The sequence below is a fragment of the Bos taurus genome, chromosome 1, assembly GCF_002263795.3.
Source record: "Bos taurus isolate L1 Dominette 01449 registration number 42190680 breed Hereford chromosome 1, ARS-UCD2.0, whole genome shotgun sequence".
Taxonomy (NCBI): Eukaryota; Metazoa; Chordata; class Mammalia; order Artiodactyla; family Bovidae; genus Bos; species Bos taurus.
This window is the reverse complement of record NC_037328.1, coordinates 96,251,580-96,275,518: the sequence shown is the minus strand read 5'-3', so window position 1 is coordinate 96,275,518 and position 23,939 is coordinate 96,251,580. Positions and strand designations below refer to the sequence as shown.

Sequence of the window (23,939 nt, the reverse complement as noted above, 5' to 3'; positions counted from 1 at the left end):
ACCCCAGGGTTAGTAGAAGGAAAGAAATCTTAAAAATTAGAGCAGAAATAAATGCAAAAGAAACAAAAGAGACCATAGCAAAAATCAACAAAGCCAAAAGCTGGTTCTTTGAAAGGATAAATAAAATTGACAAACCATTAGCCAGACTCATCAAGAAACAAAGGGAGAAAAATCAAATCAATAAATTAGAAACGAAAATGGAGAGATCACAACAGACAACACAGAAATACAAAGGATCATAAGAGACTATTATCAACAATTATATGCCAATAAAATGGACAACGAGGAAGAAATGGACAAATTCTTAGAAAAGTACAACTTTCCAAAACTCGACCAGGAAGAAATAGAAAACCTTAACAGACCCATCACAAGCACGGAAATTGAAACTGTAATCAAAAATCTTCCAGCAAACAAAAGCCCAGGTCCAGACGGCTTCACAGCTGAATTCTACCAAAAATTTAGAGAAGAGCTAACACCTATCCTACTCAAACTCTTCCACAAAATTGCAGAGGAAGGTAAACTTCCAAACTCATTCTATGAGGCCACCATCACCCTAATACCAAAACCTGACAAAGATCCCACAAAAAAAGAAAACTACAGGCCAATATCACTGATGAACATAGATGCAAAAATCCTAAACAAAATTCTAGCAATCAGAATCCAACAACACATTAAAAAGATCATACACCATGACCAAGTGGGCTTTATCCCAGGGATGCAAGGATTCTTCAATATCCGCAAATCAATCAATGTAATACACCACATTAACAAATTGAAAAATAAAAACCATATGATTATCTCAATAGATGCAGAGAAAGCCTTTGACAAAATTCAACACCGGTTTATGATAAAAACTCTCCAGAAAGCAGGAATAGAAGGAACATACCTCAACATAATAAAAGCTATATATGACAAACCCACAGCGAACATTATCCTCAATGGTGAAAAATTGAAAGCGTTTCCTCTAAAGTCAGGAACAAGACAAGGGTGCCCACTTTCACCATTACTATTCAACATAGTTTTGGAAGTTTTGGCCACAGCAATCAGAGCAGAAAAAGAAATAAAAGGAATCCAAATTGGAAAAGAAGAAGTAAAACTCTCACTATTTGCAGATGACATGATCCTCTACATAGAAAACCCTAAAGACTCCACCAGAAAATTACTAGAACTAATCAATGATTATAGTAAAGTTGCAGGATATAAAATCAACACACAGAAATCCCTTGCATTCCTATACACTAATAATGAGAAAACAGAAAGAGAAATTAAGGAAACAATTCCATTCACCATTGCAACGAAAATAATAAAATACTTAGGAATATATCTACCTAAAGAAACTAAAGACCTATATATAGAAAACTATAAAACACTGGTGAAAGAAATCAAAGAGGACACTAATAGATGGAGAAATACACCATGTTCATGGATTGGAAGAATCAATATAGTGAAAATGAGTATACTACCTAAAGCAATTTATAGATTCAATGCAATCCCTATCAAGCTACCAACAGTATTCTTCACAGAGCTAGAACAAATAATTTCACAATTTGTATGGAAATACAAAAAACCTCAAATAGCCAAAGCGATCTTGAGAAAGAAAAATGGAACTGGAGGAATCAACCTACCTGACTTCAAGCTCTACTACAAAGCCACAGTTATCAAGACAGTATGGTACTGGCACAAAGACAGAAATATAGATCAATGGAACAAAATAGAAAGCCCAGAGATAAATCCACGCACATATGGACACCTTATCTTTGACAAAGGAGGCAAGAATATACAATGAATTAAAGACAATCTCTTTAACAAGTGGTGCTGGGAAATCTGGTCAACCACTTGTAAAAGAATGAAACTAGAACACTTTCTAACACCATATACAAAAATAAACTCAAAATGGATTAAAGATCTCAACATAAGACCAGAAACTATAAAACTCCTAGAGGAGAACATAGGCAAAACACTCTCTGACATACATCACAGCAGGATCCTCTATGAAAAAAAAAAAAAAATCTCAGTTTTAAGAAAAATAGTTTGACCTGTTTGACCACTCCTCTCCTTCCCCAACCAATGATTTATAATATATATGCCCAAATTTTAATATTAATAGCTCAGCCTAATAAGAAAACTACCTGGTCTGGCCCATCTCACAAAAGGGGTGATGTTAACAGCTAGGTGTGACTCATCTGGAAATAGTGGTGCTACCTCAGGGGATAAACTGGAGGTGATTCCAAAGCTATAGCTTTGACCAAACTAAAAAATGCTTATGTAGACAGTATCAAAACAGCTATCGTTCTCCTCTTGTCATCTGCTGCAGCTTATGGCACGGCAGGAGTCCTTGCTAAAATGCTAGATTTTTGGCAGTATAGAAGTCCTATGGGAACACAGGACTATATTGTGTTCTATATATAAGTCCTATATATAAGTTCTATACTATAAGTCCTATATTCACACTCATGCCATCTCATCACATCCTCCTCAACCTATAGGCCACAGGGAAGCTGAACTTTCAAAAGTACCTGTAGCAATTATCAGTTTGAATCAATAAAAATAATAGCAACCAAGTGTGTACCAATAATATCGCTTTCATTCATAAAACAACTATTTTGTCAGCATCACATGCCCAGCCCCTTCCTGGTGTTTAAGACACTGAGATGCAAAAGACACATTCCTTGTTCTCAGAACTTGTCTTTGTAAGGAGCAAAGATAACCCAATGAGAAGCAATTAAAAATGATACGGTGGCTCAGTGGTGGGGAATCCACCTGACAATGCAGGAGACAAGGCTTCAATCCCTGACCGAGAAGATCTCACGTGCCTTAGAGTAATTAAGCCCGAATGGCACCCCACTCCAGTACTCTTGCCTGGAAAATCCTATGGACGGAGGAGCCTGGTAGGCTGCAGTCCATGGGGTCGCTGAGGGTCGGACACGACTGAGAGACTTGACTTTCACTTTTCACTTTCATGCATTGGAGAAGGAAATGGCAACCCACTCCAGCGTTCTTGCCTGGAGAATTCCAGGGACTGCGGAGCCTGGTGGGCTGCCGTCTATGGGGTCGCACAGAGTCGGACACGACTGAAGTGACTTAGCAGCAGTGGCAGCAGCAGCCACCAACTATTGAGCCTGTGTTCCAGAGCCTGAGAGCCTCAGCTACTGAGCCCGAGTGCTCTGAAGCCCGTGCTCTGCAACAAGAAAAGCCACCACAACAGGAAGTCCTCACACAGCAAGAGAGTAGCCCCTGCTCACTGCAACTAGAGAAAAGCCTGCACAGCAATGAAGAACCAGCACAGCTAAAAATAGATAAATATTTTTTTTTAAAAAAGACATTGAAAAAAAGTTTCAGAAATTAAATTACTGAAATTACTACCCAGAAACAAACATCTTCAATGTTATTGGTGCTCACTATTCTAGACATCCCCATCATGTTAATATATGTGTACATACTGGTCCTTTCTCTTTTTTTGAAAAAAATGAAAATGTGCTATATCTAATCATAGCCTCTAAAAAGGCTCTAAAATATCCTTACTATAATTGTTCATGTTCATCCATTTGTAAACACAGATCTACATCATTTTAACTGGTTGAGTATTGTCCCCTAACAGATTTATTTAAGTGATTACCTACTGGTTAGCATCTATAATGCATATATTTTTATGTAGTTAAATTTAGGATATATTCCTGTATGTGAAAATATTGAGTCAAAAGTAAGGCATTTCCTTTGGGAGATTAAATAGAGATAAAGATATCTGTGTGTGTGTGTGTGTGTGTGTTTTCCAACTACCCTTAAGTAAAGTTGTACCAACACTCATTTCTATAAGCAGAGGATGTGACTGTCCATCCTGAGTATATCATTAAAAAAAAAAAACCTTTGCCAGTCTACTGGATAAGAAGTGGTATCTAATTCTTGTTTTCTTTTGTATTTATATTGTTAGTAAGATTACACTTTAAAAACATCTTTCTTGGTAGTTGATATTTCTTATTTTTTTAATTGCTGCCTTATCTTAACTTAGTCTTTCCATTAATCATTTTATATATTTTCTTATTGATTTATAAAAACTCTTCATCTCTAAAGGCTACTAAATTCCTTGTCATCAAGTGTTTAAGCAAAAATACAGGTTTTTTCACCCCTCAAAATGAAGATAATAATGTCTACCTCAAAGAGCTGGAATAAATGATAGAATTAAAAAAAAAAATTAACGTGGTGGGCATTCCCTGGCAGTCCAGCGGTTAGGACTCGGTGCTTTCAATGCCAAGGCTCAGGTCAGTCCCTGGCTGGGGAACTGAGATCCTGCAAGCCATGTGGCATAGCAAATAAATAAATGTAAATATATATGTGTGTGTGTGTGTGTATACATATATATATTACAATATAGCATGGTACCTAAAGTATAGTAAAAATTCAATAAAGGTAGTCATTTTGTGTGGGAAAAAAGAACTTAACAACTAGCTTTAGGGATGGTCCACATTAAATGATAGAAGACAGACAGGTATTCAAGGAAATGAGAGAAAACGTTGCAAATACAATGTTATGGAAATTATGGAATAAAGGATTTCAAGGAACAAGTACCTAATCAAACTCAGTAATTAGGATAGAGAAATGAAACACTTAGTCTTGGTTGTTTTTTAAGTAAGAAAAGCAAATGTGGACAGTCCTACATACCCAAAGTTGGTCATCCATGCCTGGTGGGTTCTTTTTGATAAAAGCACCATAGTATGTAGCTATATTCCGGTGATGAGAGTATTTCTTCAACATGTTAATTTCTTGTTTGATTTCTTCCTCTTCATCCTGTGTTAGAACCATAAATATTCTGTCATGAAAATCCATGTCTTTAGTAGGATTCTATTTTTCATAACCATCTATATCAACTATGCAAAAATTTGAGTTTTTTCTTCTGTGGTAACAAACAAGCATTATTATCATACTACTTGACTTTGTCTCTTGACTAAAAAGAAAACATTTACAAGACAACACATTGGCAGTTGAAAGGGGTCTTCTGTTTGTACAGCAAACCAAAATAGTATGCAACCTGATAGTAAAAAAAAAATTCCTCATCTTTTCACCTGGAAGAGATCAAGGTAGACTTGCTATTGAGATAAAACTCATTCTAGGCCTCTGGGAAATTTGTCCATCAAGTACCTATCACTGATCATACTTGGTTCAAGGAAGACTAAGAAAGGTGAAAAGAAAAAAAAATACAGGCTCTTCAATTTAAATTTTGTTAGGTTCATTTTCTTTGAAGTCTCCTTTTATTGAAGTCCCTAGTAGAAGATTATGAAAGTCAGATGGGAAAGGAAGCAAGGGTAAGTTCTCTCGATCTGAGGGTGTTCACAAAGCAGGAGTACCCATCTCACCCTCAGGAAAGTACACATGAAAAGAAAGGGGACATGTGGTAGTGCCACGGATGTGAAAAGAAAGAATCCCCCGACAGAGTAAGTTTCGGAATTCAGATTTCATTCATTTTGAGTTTCAATTCGGAGTGCACTAACCTGAGCCTTTTTTTAGAAGACCTGGCATCACTAATGAAGGGTGTGCATGTTCTCCCGTAATTTTATTTTGATGTGTACACATCAATTGGACTTTTAAATAGCATTTTATTTTTGAGGTTGGTGGAAAAATTTCTGAGCCCAGGAAGACTGTTTTAGAGGCAACAGTAAGAATCTGGGAGCGTAAGATTTTACATCACCATTTCCTGAAAGAACACTCAAAGTGTGTCCCTGTCTGTATTCTTGCCTCCTCCAGCTACTCAGTCTCAACAATGCTGGGCCCTTCTGTAGTCTCCCATGAGTGTCTTCTTTCCCCTTCCTCTTCACATAATTTCTACTCATTATTCCTGATTGAGTTTAACGGATACTCCTGAGGGATGTCTTCTCCAGTTCTCTCGGGTAATGTCAAGTCTCCCCGCTATATCTTGTCCACCCCTAAAGCCACACATTTGTTGGTACTGGAATAGAGGTAAGGGTCATCCTGAGTCATAATTGCCCTTGTTCTTGACTCTCTTCTCCATGGACTCTAAGTTCTCCTGCCTTCAAATGTCAGTTCCAGAGCCCCTTCCCCAATAAAGCTCTCTGGTCTGCCTGACATGCTTCTAGTCCCATAAATCATCACGGATCTCTTCCCTCGCAGCACCTACCAGAACTGCAATCCACACTTATCTATTTAAACATTTGACTGAAGCCTCTCTTCCCTATCAATCCATAAAAACTATAAACAAAGAGATCCTCCCTGCTTTAGCTGTTTATAATATCCTAGCATCGAGCAAAATCCTGTGGATAAATATGAATAAAGAAGTGAATACCTATAAAACGTCCAACCACTTACAGTAGCCTTCCTTATAGCTTGAAAGGAATTGGTAAAAATAAGAGGAGTGGTGAAATGCTGGCACTTTCTGACCACACAAAAATCAGTTTTCCTAAAAAGTGGTGGAGATTTGCAAACCTAGGAGAATCAGTATGTTACATATCACGTGGCCTATCCACGTCAAAGAGTAGGTAATCTCAAAATAGAACGTGTGCTTGGGATACTGAGCTAAGAAGCAGCACGTGGCCTTAACCCTGGAAAGGAGTAGAGGAGTGAAGGGCTGGGAAGGAGGCTGGGGGAGGGGACGGCACACTGCTGACCCAGGAAATCTTCCCTGTGGCCATCAGAAACTGCCTAGTCTTCACCACAGGTATAAGGAGAGAATGACCTTCACCGTCCTTCAACTTGCTGCAGAGTCCTGCAGCAGACCTCAAAATGTCTGAGGATCATGCATATTAGCTATTTTAAATCCACCATGTGGGGCCAAATAATCATGGATGAATGTAGGATCGGAGCAGATGTACTTTGGGGAAGCCTAGATACAAGGGGAGAAAACAAACCTGAGGGTTTTTGGGGTGACTTGGCATCTGCTTTCAACTAAAGGGACAAGTAAATAAGACAGTAAAACATCAATCACTTTCCAGCAGCAGTGGGACAGGCTCAGCCTGGGTCATTCTCACCGAGAAGCTGGGCTGGTTCTATGAGTATTTGCTCTCCTAGGTTCTCCACAGGACGGCAGCTGACATGGGAGAAGCAGAGAAGGAAAAGTGCCCCCAAAGCTGACCATATCATTAAGAAAACAAGAACTCATGAAACAGGTAAACAGCAGTGTAATTCAGTATATGATTAAATCCAAAGTAAACAGTACTGGGAGACCAGAATGAAATCAGCACATCCTCCATTGCTTTGCAAAGGTAAACTGAGGCAACAAGATAATGAAGAAGGCCTATGCATTGAGTCAAGAAAATGAGAAGGCGGGGCAGGTGGGGTACATGTCCAGTTTGGGCCCCACTTCCTTCTGGCTGTATGATCCCAGGAAAGTAACCTACCTTTTAGAGTCTAATTTTTCTCATTTATATGGAGATATAGATGGCAACCCACTCCAGTATTCTCGCCTGGAGAATCCCTGGGATGGGGGAGTCTGGTGAGCTGCCGTCTATGGGGTCGCACAGAGTCGGACACTACTGAAGCGACTTAGCAGCAGCAGTAGCAGCAGCACAGATTTTATAATAGTGTTATATGTCCTAATCTTTTGTGAAAATTAAATGAAGATGTGAAAGTTATAAAATATAATACAAAATAAATGTTATTATTAATCTTCTCAACCAAAAAATAAATAACAAGAATAAGAGGTCAGGAATATAAGTAACTTGAATTTTAGGTTTAAATTGCACTGTTACAAACACAGTTACAGAACCACCGTGGGTCATGGTGATGTAGCTCTAATATAGAACCCTGAGCGTGATCTTATATTAACTCCTAAGTGAGTAGGCAATTTATCAGGCCTTCAGGGCTACTGTTTATCCAGATTTCTAGATTAGGGCATTGATGGCCATAAGTTATGCAGTGAAACTGAAAGGGAGGCACTTCTTATGACCATAAGAACTCATTTAACCCCTTCACAAACAGTCTGACCTCTTACAACATGGCCTATTGAAGAAGATGGGTTATGAAGTTTTCAAAAGGACAGACAGAAACCATTGAGGCTAGAATTAGATTACGAAGCTATAAAAAGCTTTTCTTCTATTTTGTAAATGGATTATTCTTATGTCTTAAGAATTAAGCAAAGGGATCAAGCTCATTGGGAAACTAATGACCATTGGGTCATAATTTAAAAAACAAAAGAATGATACCAAAATTGTAAGAAATTTTAAAAGGGAGCAATTTTAATCAGCCAAGTCTGATAGTCTAGGAAGAACCATAATTTCAATCAGAAGACTTCAAAAATCTTGTCCAAGCTGATTCACTATGTAAACTCAGATATGGCTATTTAAACTCTCTGAATGTCAGTTATATTCATCTATAAATGGGAAAAAGAATACCTATCTAAGTCACCTCTCAGGTCTTAGAAATGATTAAGTGCTTATTTAAGCAGAGCACTATTATCAACATAAAGAAAACTATTATTTTTTCTTGAAATGACAGGAATCTATTGCTTAATATTTCCGGCAGACTGAAAAGAAAAATGGCCTTGATATTTGGCATTCATTGGAAGGACTTTTGCTGAAGCTGAAGCTCTAATGCTTTGGCCACCTCATGTGAAGAGCTGCCTCACTGGAAAAGACCTTGATGCTGGGAAAGACTGAAGGAGAAGAGGGCGACAGAGGATGAGATGGTTGGATGGCATCACCAATTCAATGGATATGACTTTGAGCAAACTCTGGGAGATAGTGAAGGACAGGGAAGCGCCTGGCGTGCTACAGTCTGACTCGCTAAGAGTCGGACAAGACTTAGCAACTGAATAACAACAATACATAAAGAGGTGGAGTCCATCCCCTCTGCTTATCTCTGGGCTTGGCCCCGTGACTTGCTTTGGCCAATGGGATATTACCTAATGTGATATAACAGAGACTTGAAAAGTTTCTGTGTATTGGGGTAGACTTCTAATTGCTTGCATAGAACACTTGCATATGAAAAACCAGAACCGGCATATCAGGATAAAACAGGTGAAGAAACAGTGCTTTTCAAATGCAAGGAAAAGGATGATTCTAGACAATGCTTGCTAACCACTGACTACCTCTGATGGCTATATGATGATCACAACCGTAGTCATAAAATACAGCCAAAGCCAACCCGATGTAATGCTCTGTACCATAAGTTGTATGTGTATTATTGAATATCCAAAACAGATCTATGAAATACCTGTTTTTAATGATCCCATTGAGCAGATAAGAAATATGAGTTTCAGAGAGTGTCTTCCTATTTTAGAGCTTCCCAGCAGGTGGTAAAAGAATCCACCTGCCAATGAAGGAGACACAGGTTCCATCCCTGGGTCAGGAAGATCCCCTGCAGGAGGAAATGGCAACCGACTCCAGTATTCTTGCCTGGGAAATCCCATGAACACAGGAGCCTGGTGGGCAGTCCATGGGCCACAAAGAGTCAGACACGACTGAACATGCACACACAGCACATTCCTATATTAAAAGTTAGAGCTAAGATCTAAAGCCAAGATTTGTCTGATTTCAAAGTCAGTGTTTGTAATTCTAAAATGAAAACTCCTAGATAGAAGGGTGATTACCCACAATGATAAAACCAAAGCTGCTGCTAAATCATGAAAGAAGAGTTTAGGAGCACCTTAAGTCAGGGTTGAAGAGAAACTACCTTTGGTCCTCCAATTAAAAGAGCTTTTTAGCACCCATTAATATTTGCTTATGAATGATTTCAGGGGATAAAGGAGGGATTTTAAGTTGCACATTTATTACACAGGGGAACATACTTTAAGAATCTACAATACAGCAGGATTTAAAACCAGAATTAATGAGACATTTAATATTAGTGTGCTCGACAACACAGCTCTCAATCCATGGAAGAGGAATAAACCTGTGTAATTCTTATGACAATTCAAGAGACTGGTCAGTTTTAACTTTACAAAAAAGGATGGGTGGCAGATTCATGTTGATGTATGGCAAAACCAATACAATATTGTAAAGTAATTAGCCTCCAATTAAAATAAATAAATTTATATTAAAAAAAAAAAAAAAAAAGGATGGGGTTAGCATGTGTGCTAAGTTGCTTCAGTCGTGTTTGACTCTGTGACCCCAGGGACTGTAGCCTGCCAGGCTCGTCTGCCTATGGGATTCTTCAGGCAGGAATACTGGAGTGGGTTGCCATGCCCTTCTCCGGGGGGTCTTTCCCACCCAGGGATCAAACCCGTGTCTCTTACATCTCCTGCACTGGCAGGCAATTCTTTACCACCCAGCTGGGAAGCCCAGGATGAGGTGTACAGACTCATAAATGCTACTGCATCCCATATGCTTAGATACTGGCTAAAACCACCTCTGCTGCCCCTAGCCTGTGCTGCTCTCCACAGTGGCTGCTGGCATTACGCAGGCATTTGTGTTAACATGTCCATCATTTTCATCTTTGTTGTTGACCGAATGTGACAAAATTTGAAGACAATTCATTGTTAAAGAATTAGAGACTAATAGAATTTGTAGGGATTACTGACATCTTCTAACATGTGATTTTTTGAAAAAAAAAATTTTTTTTTTTTAATAATTTGTAGCACTGAAATCCCTTTCTCTAGTAGAAAATCTATTCAGGATGCCAATATATAGCCTCAATAAAAACTATGCTTTTAAAAACAGTAAACACTTATTTTTATAACTTTAAGTAATGACTAGTTATAAAGTTAATCAGTGACAACAAAGCGATTATTTTAGTGAAAGCAAATTTAGAATTTTTGAAACAAACTGCAAGTCACATATCAGTTTCAATATTTTAGTCATTTTCAGTTTTGTTTTGGTTCCAAAGGATAGAGAAAATCTACATTTCCTAAGAAATGTAATTGCATAAATAGCATGACTTGCCATTTCAGCGGAAAATTGATACTGAATGGCATTCTGCACATGAATGAAGTAACCTGGAGTACAAATTGAGAGGCTGCCATTTTCTTTTATTTTAAAATTTATTTTATTGATGTATAGGTGATTTTAACTTCCCTGGTGGCTCAGATGGTAAAGAATCTATCTGCAATTCAGGAGACCCAGGTTTGATCCTTGGGTCGGAAAGATCCTCTGGAAAAGAGAATGGCTACCCACTCCAGTATTCTGCCTGGAGAATTCCATGGACAGAGGAGCCTGGCGGGGTACAGTCCATGGGGTTGCAAAAGTTGGATATGACTGAGCAACTAACATTTTCACTTTCATAGTTGATTTACAAGGTTGTGTTAATTTCTGATGTAAAGTGATTCAGTTACACATTTATGCACATTTTTTTTCACATTCCATTCCATTATGGCTTATCACTGGATGTTGGTTATAGTTCCCGTGCTATTCAGCAGGGCCCTGTTGTTTATGCATTCTATATATAATGGTTTGCATCTGCTAACCCCAAACTCCCAATTTGTCCTTCCCTCATGCCCCCCTGAGAGGCTGCCATTTTCTGGTGTGTTCAAAGTTGGTATATAATGTACAGTTTGAAAGGTTTAAAAAACAGTTTATTAAATATTAATACTAAAGTATATTAAACATTGAGACTTAAGCATGTATGGATCCTCTAAAATTATCTCAAGGTGGGGTTTGAGGTCTTAGGAAACAGACCCAGGGTGGTTCAATAACTCAGCTAATTCCACATCTCTTCATTGCCGCATTGCTAGAATTTGAGACCTTGCTATGGCATTCTCCAGGCAGCAACTGGATTTGTTGTATATGTTAACCCTAAACTAAATTAATTCATTCAACACATATTTATCTGTCTGCTCTATCCCAGGCACAATGCTAAATAACATTAGTGGTAATAATAATAGTATAATACAGTCATCCCTCAGTATCCACAAGGAACTGGCTCTAGGACCCCCATGGATACCAAAACCCACGGACGCTCCAGTCTCTTTTGTGAAGTGGCACACTGCAGCCAGCCTGCCGTATCTGTGGGTCTCAACATCAGATTCAACTAACACTGAATATAGAGAGCTGACTGTAATACAACAATGGACATAACACTTTCAAGCTCTTCCACGATAAAACTTACTGTAGTCTCATGGGGATCACGAACGGAAATCAAATAATGATACAGATACATGCAAAATTATTAACATGAGAGGTTCGAGTAGCTTATCTAATTAGGAGCATCAGGGGAGACAGCCAAGAAATTCAAGTGTGAGCTGAATCCTGAAGGCCATGTGGGAGCTATCCAGTTAGGGGAAAAGAACAAGTATAATATGATGTGACTGAGGAGGCATTGGTTTCCCAGCAGAAACAGCGCTGCCAAGGCCTGTTACCTGGATGGGGTAGGGCATATGGTTTCCTATAGGAATCACTGGTGCTATGGAGAGAAAAATGAAAAATATATGCAAGAGGTGCCATAACAGTAACAACTGTGTGCTATGTACTAATCTCAAATGCTTTATAAATACCCACATTTACTTCTCACACTAACTTTACGAGAGAAGTGATATTATCCATATCTACACATGTAAAGGGTTTCCCAGGTGGCTCAGTGGTAAAGAATTCGCCTCCAATAAAGGAGACACAAGAGATGTGGGTTGATCTCTGGGTTGGGAAGGTCCCCTGGAGTAGGAAATGGCAACTCACTCCAGTATTCTTGTCTGGAAAATTCCATAGAATTTTAGGAGTATGGTAGGCACCAGTCCTTAGGGTCACAGAGGGTCAAATACGACTGAACACACACACACAGCACAGCAACATACACGGGGAATAAATGGAGGGTAAGCAACATGCCCAGGATAAGAGAGCCACGAAGTGTCAAAACCAGGACAAACTGAGATGAGTGACAGTTTGCACTGCTCTTTTCGTTGTTGTTGTCCAGTTGCTAAGTTGTGTCTGACTCACTGCAACCTCATGGACTGCAGCTCTCCAGGCTTCCCTGTTCTTCACTATCTCTCAGTTTGCTCAAACTCATGTCCATTGAGTTGGTGATGCTATCCAACCATCTCATCCTAGGCTAACCTGCCCTCTCTCTACTAGGAAGTGGTGTCCCCTAGAGAAGCAAATATGACAAGGGTGGCCTGCATCCTTCTCATACCCATGCCAGCACTGATATATGACTCCCAAGAGAACTGCGAATTTATAAAATAGGTTCTAACCCTAGGAATATTTCATTTATTTGGCTAAACTCTATCATCAATAAGACAGCTTTTCCAACAACATGGATGAACCTAGGGATTATCATACTAAGGGAAGTAAGTCAGAAAGAGAAAGACAAATACCATATGATATAACTTAGAACTTATATAACTTATATAACTATGACACAAATGACCCATCTATGAAACAGACCCACAGACATAGACCAGACCTGTGGTTGCCAAAGCAGGGAGGATCTGGGGTGGACAGTTGGGAGGTTGGGATTAGCAGAGGCAAACTATTATATTTAGGATGGATAAACAACAAGATCCTACTGAATAGCACAGGGAACTATATTTAGTATTTTGTGATAAATCATAATGTAAAGGAATATGTAAAATACATATATATATATAAAGCTATGACAAGCCTAGACAGCATATTAAAAAGCAGAGACATCATTTTGCCAACAAAGGTCTGTATAGTCAAAACTGTGGTTTTTCCAGTAGTTATGTACAGATGTGAGAGTTGAAGCATAAAGAAGTCTGGAGCACCTCAGAATTGATGCTTTCAAACTGTGGTGCTAGAGAAGACTCTTGAGAGTCCCTTGGACAGCAAGGAGATCAAACCAGTCAATCCTTAAGGAAATCAACTCTGAATATTCACTGATGGACTGATGCTGAAGCTGAAGCTCCAATACTTTGGCCACCTGATGTGAAAAGCTGACTCACTGGAAAAGACCCTGGTGCTGGGAAAGATTGAAGGTAGGAAGAGAAGTGGGTGACAGACGATGAGATGGTTGTATGGCATCACTGACTCAATGGATATGAGTTTGAGCAAGCTCCAGGAGATGGTGAAGGACAGGGAAGCCTGGTGCTGCAGTCCATGAGGTTGCAAAGAGTCAGACACAACTTAGCAACTAAACAACAACAATAGCCACTTTATTGGGGAACAACTGCACTGGCAACCAAGATAAGTAAGTTTCCTTCTTAAATTCTCCCTTAATACTCTCTGTATACTCCCTCAAAGTTGATCAGAACTCTACATAACTGTTCAACTGTTTGTTAAATATCTTTCACTCATGCTGGAATTTATGATTCCAGAAGATAGCACCCTTGTCTGTCTTATTCACTACCATCACCCCAGAGGACAGCACATTCATTTATTCTTAGTGAATGAATAAATGAATTACTGTGATTTCAGTCTTTAGCTTCTGGAATCTAGCCTCACTTTCTCTTTTGGATTCTGCTCTATAGTAAGTCATTTTGACAGCTCCCCATTGTTCAGGGTAAGACTAATAACTTTGAGGTGGTGCAGACTGGGCTGATTCAAGCTATTTACACATACTGACAATGAACTAACCCACCTGTGCCACATGTGGCATGGGGTTCATAGCACAGGCTACCATCCCAGTACAGAAGTTCAATGCACATTATAACATCCGCTTTTCATTGCTGTTGAATGTCCCACTCAGGCATTCACTGTCTCTTACCAGGACCTATATTTATTGAGGAAATGTTATGTACCAGGCACTAGATAGTATATAAATTTAATCTCAAAACAAGTTTGCAATGGTTGTATTTGCATCTAACAGATAAGAAAAAATGAGATTCAGAAAAGTTAAAAAGTTTGTTCAAAGAGAGTAAGGAGAGGAGGGGGCTGTGAACTCAGCTCTACCTGAATCTGAAGGCCAGGCCCCTGCAACGCCCATCCCCATCTGTCATTCTAATAACAGGGCTGTGGAGAAGGTGGGTACACCCTGACTGGCTGGATTTGAATTCTAACTCTGGCATTTACTGTCTGTGAAGCTCGGGAAAGTTATGTACAATTTTTATGCTTTCAATTAATTCCTCATTTGTAAAATGGATATATTAGCTTGCTCCTCTAATGGGAATTGTTTCAAGGACTAAATGAGTTAGTATATGTTATATTAAGTACTAAGAACAATGCTTGGCATAAAATAAGCAATCAATGATAGTAATCTTTATTCTTGACTATGGCTGCTGTTGTTATTACTGTTACCAACATTATGTTCTATGCTACCAGTCACTCCACTGAACTGTCCCCCTTTGGGAGAGAAGAACCAAAAGTGCCTGGAGCAGTATGTCCTCTAATTCTTCCAAATAACCCAAGAAGAAAAGATTTTTTCCTTGGTCCAATTTCAGCAAACATTCAATGAGTCCATTAACTGTGGGCAAAGAACTCTACCAGAAGCTACCAGGAGAAGGCCACTTCCTTACTCTTTATAAAGAGAGATGGAGACTGGCTAAAAGCTTCACCCACAGGAATTCAGTTAAGTAAGACAAAAATAGAAACTCAGCCAAGCAGGGCTTATATTGCATCCTTCTAGGAGGCAAATCCCATCATGTTACTTTGCTATTTAACTTCTGGTTAAACACACTGGCTCTAGCAGTGGTGTGAAGAAGGGGCCAGGACTGACAGCCTCCCTCCCCTTGTATAAAACAACCCTCCATATATCTCTTCTATATAATGGGTTTTTGCCTAAGCCTACTTGATCTAAGGGTTTTATTGGAAAAATTGAAAAATGAAAACCTTGTAATGTCTTTGCCATAGCACCCAATGCCTTCATGACCTGGCCCTAACCTGTACAGATTCACCTTGTATCACTCTCTCCTCAGAACTATTTTTATCCTAAAACTAACCTATGTAATGCTTCCCTGGTGGTTCAGATGGTAAAGAATCCGCCTGCAATGCAGGAGACCCAGGTTCCATCCCTGGGTCAAGAAGATGCCCTGGAGAAGGAAATGGCAACCCACTCTAGTATTCTTGCCTGGGGAATCTCATGGAAAGAGGATCCTGGTGGGCTATAGTCCATGGAGTCGAAAAGAGTCAGACACGACTGAGTGACTAACACACGCACACACACACAAGCGTGTGAACACGTAACAGTTTCCGGAACATGCTGCATACTCTCGCAGCCTCCATGCCTTGCACAGGCTGTTTTCTTGTGGCCAGAAACATTTTTGTCCGATTGTCTTCCTGGGCTTAGTTATTACCCCTCATTGTCACATTAAATTTTATACATAACTGTATAACTTTATGACTTTATTATAAAATGGATTAGCTTTACTTACAAATATTTAGGGTAATGTTGTATTATTGCAAGCTCCCTTCAGGCAAAGAATCACTTTTTCTCTTTTTTTTTTTTTGCTGACAAAGCAAGAGATTTTATTGGGAAAGGGCACCCGGGTGGAGAGCAGTAGGGTAAGGGAACCCAGGAGAATTGCTCTGCCACGTGGCTTGCAGTCTCGGGTTTTATGGTGATGGGATTAGTTTCTGGGTGGTCTTTGGCCAATCATTCTTTTTTTTTTTTTTGAGGTATTTTTTATTTTATTTTATTTTTTAACTTTACAATATTGTATTGGTTTTGCCATATATCATCTTTGAATTTCTAGTGTCTGTCATAAAATAGGTGTTTAGTAAATGTTTATTGAACAAATTAATTTTAAAAATCACATTAAATAAAATATTAAATATCCTTCTATATTAACTGAAGACCTAAGGCAATGTGATAAACAGGGTGGACTTAAAAGAGTTAAAATACTCGGGTTGAAATATTCACTCCATCATTTACATGTTACATTGAACAAGATACTTAATATGCCTAGTTTTCTCATCTCTACAATGAAGCTAATAATGAAGTCTGGTGGTTATTGAGGGCATTCAGTGAATCGATATACAGAAAATATTTTAAAGAGTTCTGACTCCATCAATGATAATGACTCCATCAGTGTTAGCTACCATTATTATTATTTCAGGCTGAAATATAAAAAAAATGTAGTCCTTATTTAAGGACTAAATCAGTTTAAAATAACGTTGACTATAATGATATAATCTCATAATAATATAATTATCTTGTTTTTCCCTGCTGAACATCCATCCTACCCTTTGATCTTAACAGATATCAGATTTTTCTTTGAGGAAGTCTCCTTTCCACTGTTAGTTGTTATCAGTCATGTCCAGCTCTGCGACTCCATGGACTGTAGCCCACCAGGCTCCTCTGTCCACAGAATTCTCCAGGCAAGAATACTGGAGTGGGTTGTCATTTCCTTCTCTGAGGGATCTTTTTGACCCAGGAATAGAACCTGAGTCTCCGGCACTGCAGGCACATTTTTTACCATCAGAGCCACCAGGGACCAGATGTGGCTCAAGAGAAACAGAATTGGCAGTAGGATGGTGAGGTGACACAAGCTGGGCCACTTAAATTGAGACTTGCACTCTTGCTGAGACTAAGGGCAATGAAGTAATTAGAACATGAGCCTGCAGCTGCTGGTGGAAAGAAAGCAGAGTCCAGAGATGGAGAGACACACAATTCCCAACTAATCATGTGATTTCCTAGACCCTGCTGAGCTTTTCTTTTTTTTTAATATACACAAAACAATAAATTCTGTTTTCAGCTTCATCCATTCTGAGTGGGGCTTTGGTACTAAAACCCAACGTGTCCTGAGTAATGATCATAACCAGTCATTGTTAAGATGAAAGCCTACAATACTAAGTTATTATGTTATCAAGTCCTACATGGGCTTCAAGGTATCATTGTAAAGGGACCAGGTAAACTAGAAATTTTGGGTAAAACCAGAAATTTTGATCCAAATGAAGATGGAGATTATTTGCAGGGTTATCAAAGAATCATAGTCTCTTCATACTTGGCCAGAAACAGTAAATACAAGACCCTAGAAAAGTGCTATTCTGGTGTGCATGAAGATCCTGAAGAGTTTGTAGAAAAGGCAGAGCCTGCCACGCTCCAGACCATCAGGGATCAGCAGACATCACCATGGAAAATTTCCAACGCTTACCTTCTTTACTCCTCTGATTATTTGACATTTCTGTCTGACAAGGAATTCTCTGATTTTACCAGTTTAGTCATGAATTGTAAAAGATGATCTTTTCAGATAACATCCAGAATTTTAAAGGAAGTGTGCTGTTCTATAAGCGGTTCCTTGTTTGGCCTAATATTGCTAAACACAGAAGTAAAGGAACCTCAGTAACAATTAATGTACATCAAAGACGTCATCTGGTTATTTTAGTTAAGTTTGCACAAGTAATGAAGAGTGGTTTATCCAATGAAATTGCAAAGGTTATACAACAACTGAAATTTACACAAACTAAATTTGTGAATTGACTAAAAGAGAATCATCTACCCGGACTGAACTAATTCTGTGCTTCTCAGGATTGTAACATCCAACACGATAAATATAATTAACACTGCTGTCTATTATATATGACTGTTGTAAATCCTGAGTTCTCATCACAAGAAAAAATTTTATTTCATGTCTCTTAAGTTTGTATCTATATGAGATGATGAATGTTTATTAAACTTATTGTAGAATCTTTTCTTGATATTTGTAAGCCTAATCATTAGGCTGTACACCTTAAACAGTACTGTATGTCAATTATATCTCAACAAACTTGGAAGAAAAAAAAGCAATAAATAAAAAAATTCTGTGCTTTTCAAAAAAAAAAAAAAAGAGAGAGAAAAGGCACGTTCTGAGGCTCCACCTAGAAATTCTGCAGCAAGCCCAGTATTTCTGCATTTCTGATGAGCACCCCAAGTGTGCTGAAAGTCCACAGATATCAGCTGTCCCCTATGAGGAACACTGCCCTAGAGGATACAGTTTTGTTTAGATAATTAAAGTACACAAATCCAGCTGGGAACAAATCCCCAGAAAACACTGAAATGCAAAAATTCTCATAATTATTTCAGAAACCAAAAGAACTTCAAAGACTGAGTTTAAGCCCTAATTCTGAAGCAAATATAGGGAAATTTGGAAGTGTCTCAGCTTTAAAACTAAAGAACATAAATATTACACTCAGTTTTTTCTGTTACTTTTTTCTTTAAAAAAAGGACATGGTATAGAATAAAAATAATTTAAAAATTGATTTCAAGGTTATAGTTTTATCAGTTTCATTACAATAATCTATAGTAACTTTCTAGTAGGTCTTTGGAAACAATTAACAAAGGCGACCTTTGAGAATTCATCTCGGGGCAGCTATAATGAGCACAATTATAATAATTGGTAAGGAGCTTTTACAACATTCCATAATACACAAAAGACAACATGGCAAAATGAAACAGATTGTTTTCTGAGGATACCACATGAATGTCACAAAGGAAATCTTATGTTGACTGTGATGTGTACAGGGGTGATACAACAGTCATTTGATGCTGGATCACACAGCGTGGGAAATAAGAAAGCCATTTCCCGATGTGTATCCATGTTTGCCTTTGTTAAGGGTCAGTGGTTACATAATGGTCAATGATGTGGCTAAAACAGGGAACTATCCAGCCCTTTCAATAGAGGTTTCTTCAAGAGAATCAAGCCCATGTACTGTAAAGCATCCATTGTACGCGATGGATTGACTCTCCTGTGCATTGAAATGGTGCCAGCTCTTCACCATCCTGGGGAGAATTGAGGAAATTGTCTCTAAATCATCTTCTGTAGGGTTCAGTTGCCTTGTGAAACCCAGTTTAGAGAGGCTAACTAACATAGCTTAAACTGAAAATACATACTCTGGGATAAACTGCTGGGTACCTTTTTTTCTTCCAAGCAAGGTGGTCTAGGAATAGTAAATAATTCTTTGAGCATTTTAAAATCTCACAAACAGAACCAGAAAAGTGATATTCAGAGCTCTCAAGTCATACTTTGTGCATCAGTATACAGCTCTGTGCATAACTGTGCACCGAGATTAATGATATCAGTGGAACTCAACTCAGTTCTGCAGACCCACACAACAGAACTTTACAGCATGAATGTCTTGGACTCCATCCACATCTATTAATTGTTCAACTGCCAAGTGTGCTGCACTATGTGGAGATCCTGTTCAATCCAAGGAAAATACAGTAGGACAACTTCAGCAGAATTGCAAAATAAATTCTTACTTGTTTTTTGCTGGGAGCTTTGTGAAAGATTTACACATTTCTAATGGGTTTCTGTGTAGAGACTGATAGTATCTGCTCTTGATTTTGTGTCAGACCCTGCTAATGAAAAACACATTCTCCCTTCACTCCTGACTAATAATAGAACCCAAATAAACTGGGCACATTGGTAGGATGAAAGACTACATTTCCCAGCTTCCCTTGCAGCAAGGTAGCCAAAGCAAGCAGAAGTAAATAGAAATGTTGTGTGTAAGTAGAAAGAATTTCACTGAAGGGGCTGTATTCTGTATCCTCTTCTCCCACCAACTCTCTCCCCACCCTACCCACCTGTTTTTTGCCTGCCAAAGAATGTGATCAATGGAAATCCATTGTGTCATGGAACTTACCTTAAGTGTGGAAGCTATGTGCCAGAATGATGGAACAGAAAGATAAAAACACCCTCCTACTCTGCCACATTGCTGCTACACATTTCTGGGCTGTCGACTCTAAACTCATTTAACGTGTGAGGGTATAACACTTTCATCATGCTTAAGTCTCTGTTAATTTTAACTTTTTTTTGCAAGTGGCAGAAACTAAACCTTATTAATATAATCTATATGCATTTTTCTTATTCAGTAAAGGCCAGGTGAATTAATAAACTAATTGGGATAAATACTTGAGAAGGTTTGCAAGCTCTAAAATTTGAATAACACATATAAGCATATAAAAGGAAGGAGTACTTTAAGTGGTTCTAAACATATGGAAACAAAATTTTTCACTTGTTGAAATGCATATAATTTTAAAACTGCATATAACATAAAGAGGAATTCAGATTAAAAAATAACTAAGGAAAGGAAGTCAGTACAATGTATAGTATAAATGAAAATTACTGTAATTAGTATCACGGTTAATAGCATAGCATATAATGTATACTTATCAAAGGTGACAACCGGAACCAAAGAGGATATGGCTCGAAGTCTGACTTATGGACCAACTGTGTGTATTTCTTATTTGTATAGTAGTTCTTGATATCTTTGTGTGACTTATTTATTCCACATCTCTTTACACTAAGTAATCCACTTCTGGGACAAATGGAAGACTGTGGTCTTTTAGCTTTTATGTACAGCTGACAGACAACTTTAGAAAAATTCCCAGGACAACAGAAAATCATTGACATGCTTTTGATGTCCAGTGAGACTTTCAAGTCTGATATTTGCTCTGTACTCTAGAAAAGGCATCAAAATATTTTAAATAGGCCTAGCAAAAGGGATTGAAAGCATAAGATTGTATTTAAAATAAAGTCTACTTCTTAGATTGCTTTTGATTATCTAGGCAGAAATTTTATTTCAGTGTTGCTCAATAATAACAAGTATTTGTGTGTATGGTGAATATTTGGTCCATAATATTTTGGAGAAGAAAATATTCATGTTATACATCCTACTAGGATTTTAGAGCCATCCAAACTCATGCCTGTTCCAGCGTTAGGTGGACTTTGGGGAAAACTGTTAAGACCCACCTCTTCAGCGTAATCTCAGTATTATTCTCTTAATACCTTCAAATCCTTGTTTTGTCTTCATATGCAAATGTCCTCAGTTGTGTTTATGTAAATTATTGGCCCAGGCTGTTCTTCTTACTTACTTAAGGCAGTGTGTAGGTATCTAATTAGAATGATTTACCCATGGTCATCTCAGTTAATTGCTGAATACTCTTTATGTTAAGCAAATGTGGAAAAGATCTTAGATGTCTAAAAAAGATTCTATTTCCAAAAAATGATTTTTCTCTATCACTAACTTCTTATGACAAATATATAAAACAACTTCGAGATGGCAAGATAAAGATACATTACCCCTGTGACATCCATAACCTTGATGGCTGCCAGCTGGCCCGTTTTGACATGACGACCCTGTAAAAAATTTTTTAAACAATTCAGTTCTGATAAGCAATATTAGCATTAGGCTTCAACTGTAATGAACAATTATGTGGATCAGTGTTATAGAGTGCCAATGGGGACAGACAGACAGACAGACAAATAGACATATAGAGAAATCTTAAATGCTTTGTAGATCAACCTCTATTTAATGTTTATTTTGTAACACATGTCCATCACTTTGTCTTTTGAGTTTGTTTTAGCAGCTTTTGTCAAGTTTAATAAAAGAGAAAATGTCAAATAATGAGGTTCTACCTCCTCTCCAAGGTGTTAGGGGCTTGAGTTGGAGGAGGGGTGTATGTGGAATATCTGGGTGGAGCAGACGCAAGCAGCTAGTTTCCTTGATTATTAAAATCTCTTGTATTGTGACAGTCTCAAATGGATATGACTCTGCTGGAGTTCACTTGAGACTGCTATTTTATCTTCATCTTAAAAGGGGACCTAAAGGAAAATAGAAACCAATCAATCTGAATTTGTGATCAAAGAGACACTACTGAGCCCAAGGAACTGCTTCCCCAGAGTGGGTATCTCTGGCCTTTTTAACTACAGGAAGCATCAAGCACTTGGAATGGGAAGAGAACAGGGTGTGGAGAGGAGGATATCCTCAAAGAGAAGCTTTATCTGTATAAGAAACATAAAGTCTATATCTGACTCTCAGACAAGAGCAAAGATGGTCAGTCTCATTATTTCTAAATGCATTCTTTATGTGGCTTTTAAAATACATTTTACCTGCCACCGCTATCAGGCAGTATAATATACCTTCCAAGGCAAATCCCTTTCACCTGAGGCAAATCCCTTTCACCTTCTAGGTCTCAATTTCCTCATCTGAAAAATGGAAATAATGACAGTACCTAACTCATAGCATTGCAAGGAGGATTAAATGAGACAGTAGTTGTTAAGTGCTTGACGGTGCCTGGCACAGAAGAGCTGTGAGAAGATGCTGGCTGTAGATGTTTATGACCCTGTCTTGTGATTCCTTTTAAGAGCTGTCCTCCCTTTTAAGTTATACGTTTCATGGAGGAAAGCGTGTGCCTCATCACTGTAGTCCTAGTGTCTGGAGTAGTGGGTGCCCAGCCGATAGATAGGGTGGCATGTTTCTGGATGAGCAGCAGTAGTTAGTGAGGGCACCTCCACCGGAGGCTGGAGGCTCAGGCTTGGTGCTGCCTGTCACTTTCCTTCTCATACATCCCAGCTCTGTGTATGCATCTGCCTGATTCTAACAGTGCTTCCTTCACCTTTCAACCGCCATTCTGTTTCCTGTCTTTCCTCCTCATTCAGGAAAAAAGCACAAATAAGACTTTAAATCAGTAATCCAATATGGTCGCTGACGTACTTCAATTTTCAATAAACTGAGGGAGGGAGTTGAAGAGTTACCACTCTAAGAGTCCTGGACCAGAATTCCAGAGGCCTGGTTCTGCCCATGACCAGCTGGTTCATCAGAAGCATGTTATAATCATCCATCTGGGCCCCGGTTTCTCCATCTGTAAATTGCACTCTGTGGCTGGAGATGGGGGGGAAAGGTATCATTCTTAACACCCCAAGGAAATTTAGGAAAATTAGTTGGAAATTTAGTTTTCACAGTGACTGAGTGGAGGAGAATGGTACTGTGCTATTCAGAGGCCAGGGGCCAGCAATACTGACTTTCTGCAGAGCTGGAAGGCAATCTCATACAAAGGAGAAGTAGCAACAGCGCCCTCTGTTGATAAACACTGAATGACCTCCAGGGTTTTCCTGGTCCCAGTAAGTCTGTGATGCTGTAATGGTGACCTTAACAAAGATCAGCTGCTTCTCTGTGGGAATAGAAAGTCTTTAAAGTAAGGGTCATTAAACAATGACTATTTCTCTAATATAGCACTAAAGAAGGGTAGCAGCACTGCAGACAGAGGGTCTGGCTTATCACACAGCTGAAATTTCACCCTGAAATTCTTTTAATGGTGCCATGCAGCCAGGGAAGGGGAATGTTTGGGTATGTCTTGTGGGGACCTCTAAGAAGTGACCCCTGCCTGGCTCACCACTGGTGGGCTCCCACCTGCTCTTACTTTGTAGTCCTTAACAAAAACTCACAGCAGTGGCCACAGGACTGGAAAAGGTCAGT

At 38.7% G+C, this 23,939-nt stretch overlaps 1 protein-coding gene across 9 annotated transcripts in view; it reads right to left on the bottom strand.

Annotated features, from left to right (window-relative positions):
• TNIK (TRAF2 and NCK interacting kinase) overlaps positions 1 to 23,939 on the bottom strand; it is a 407,483-nt gene that overhangs the window by 153,880 nt on the left and 229,664 nt on the right. For all 9 annotated transcript variants that reach the window (XM_059888605.1, XM_002684922.6, XM_059888630.1 and 6 more), the window contains exons 3-4: positions 21,764 to 21,820; positions 4,657 to 4,782 (exon numbers count right to left, since the gene is read on the bottom strand). In XM_059888605.1, coding sequence (XP_059744588.1) covers positions 4,657 to 4,782; positions 21,764 to 21,820 — 183 coding nt within the window. The remainder of the gene's footprint in view (positions 1 to 4,656; positions 4,783 to 21,763; positions 21,821 to 23,939) is intronic.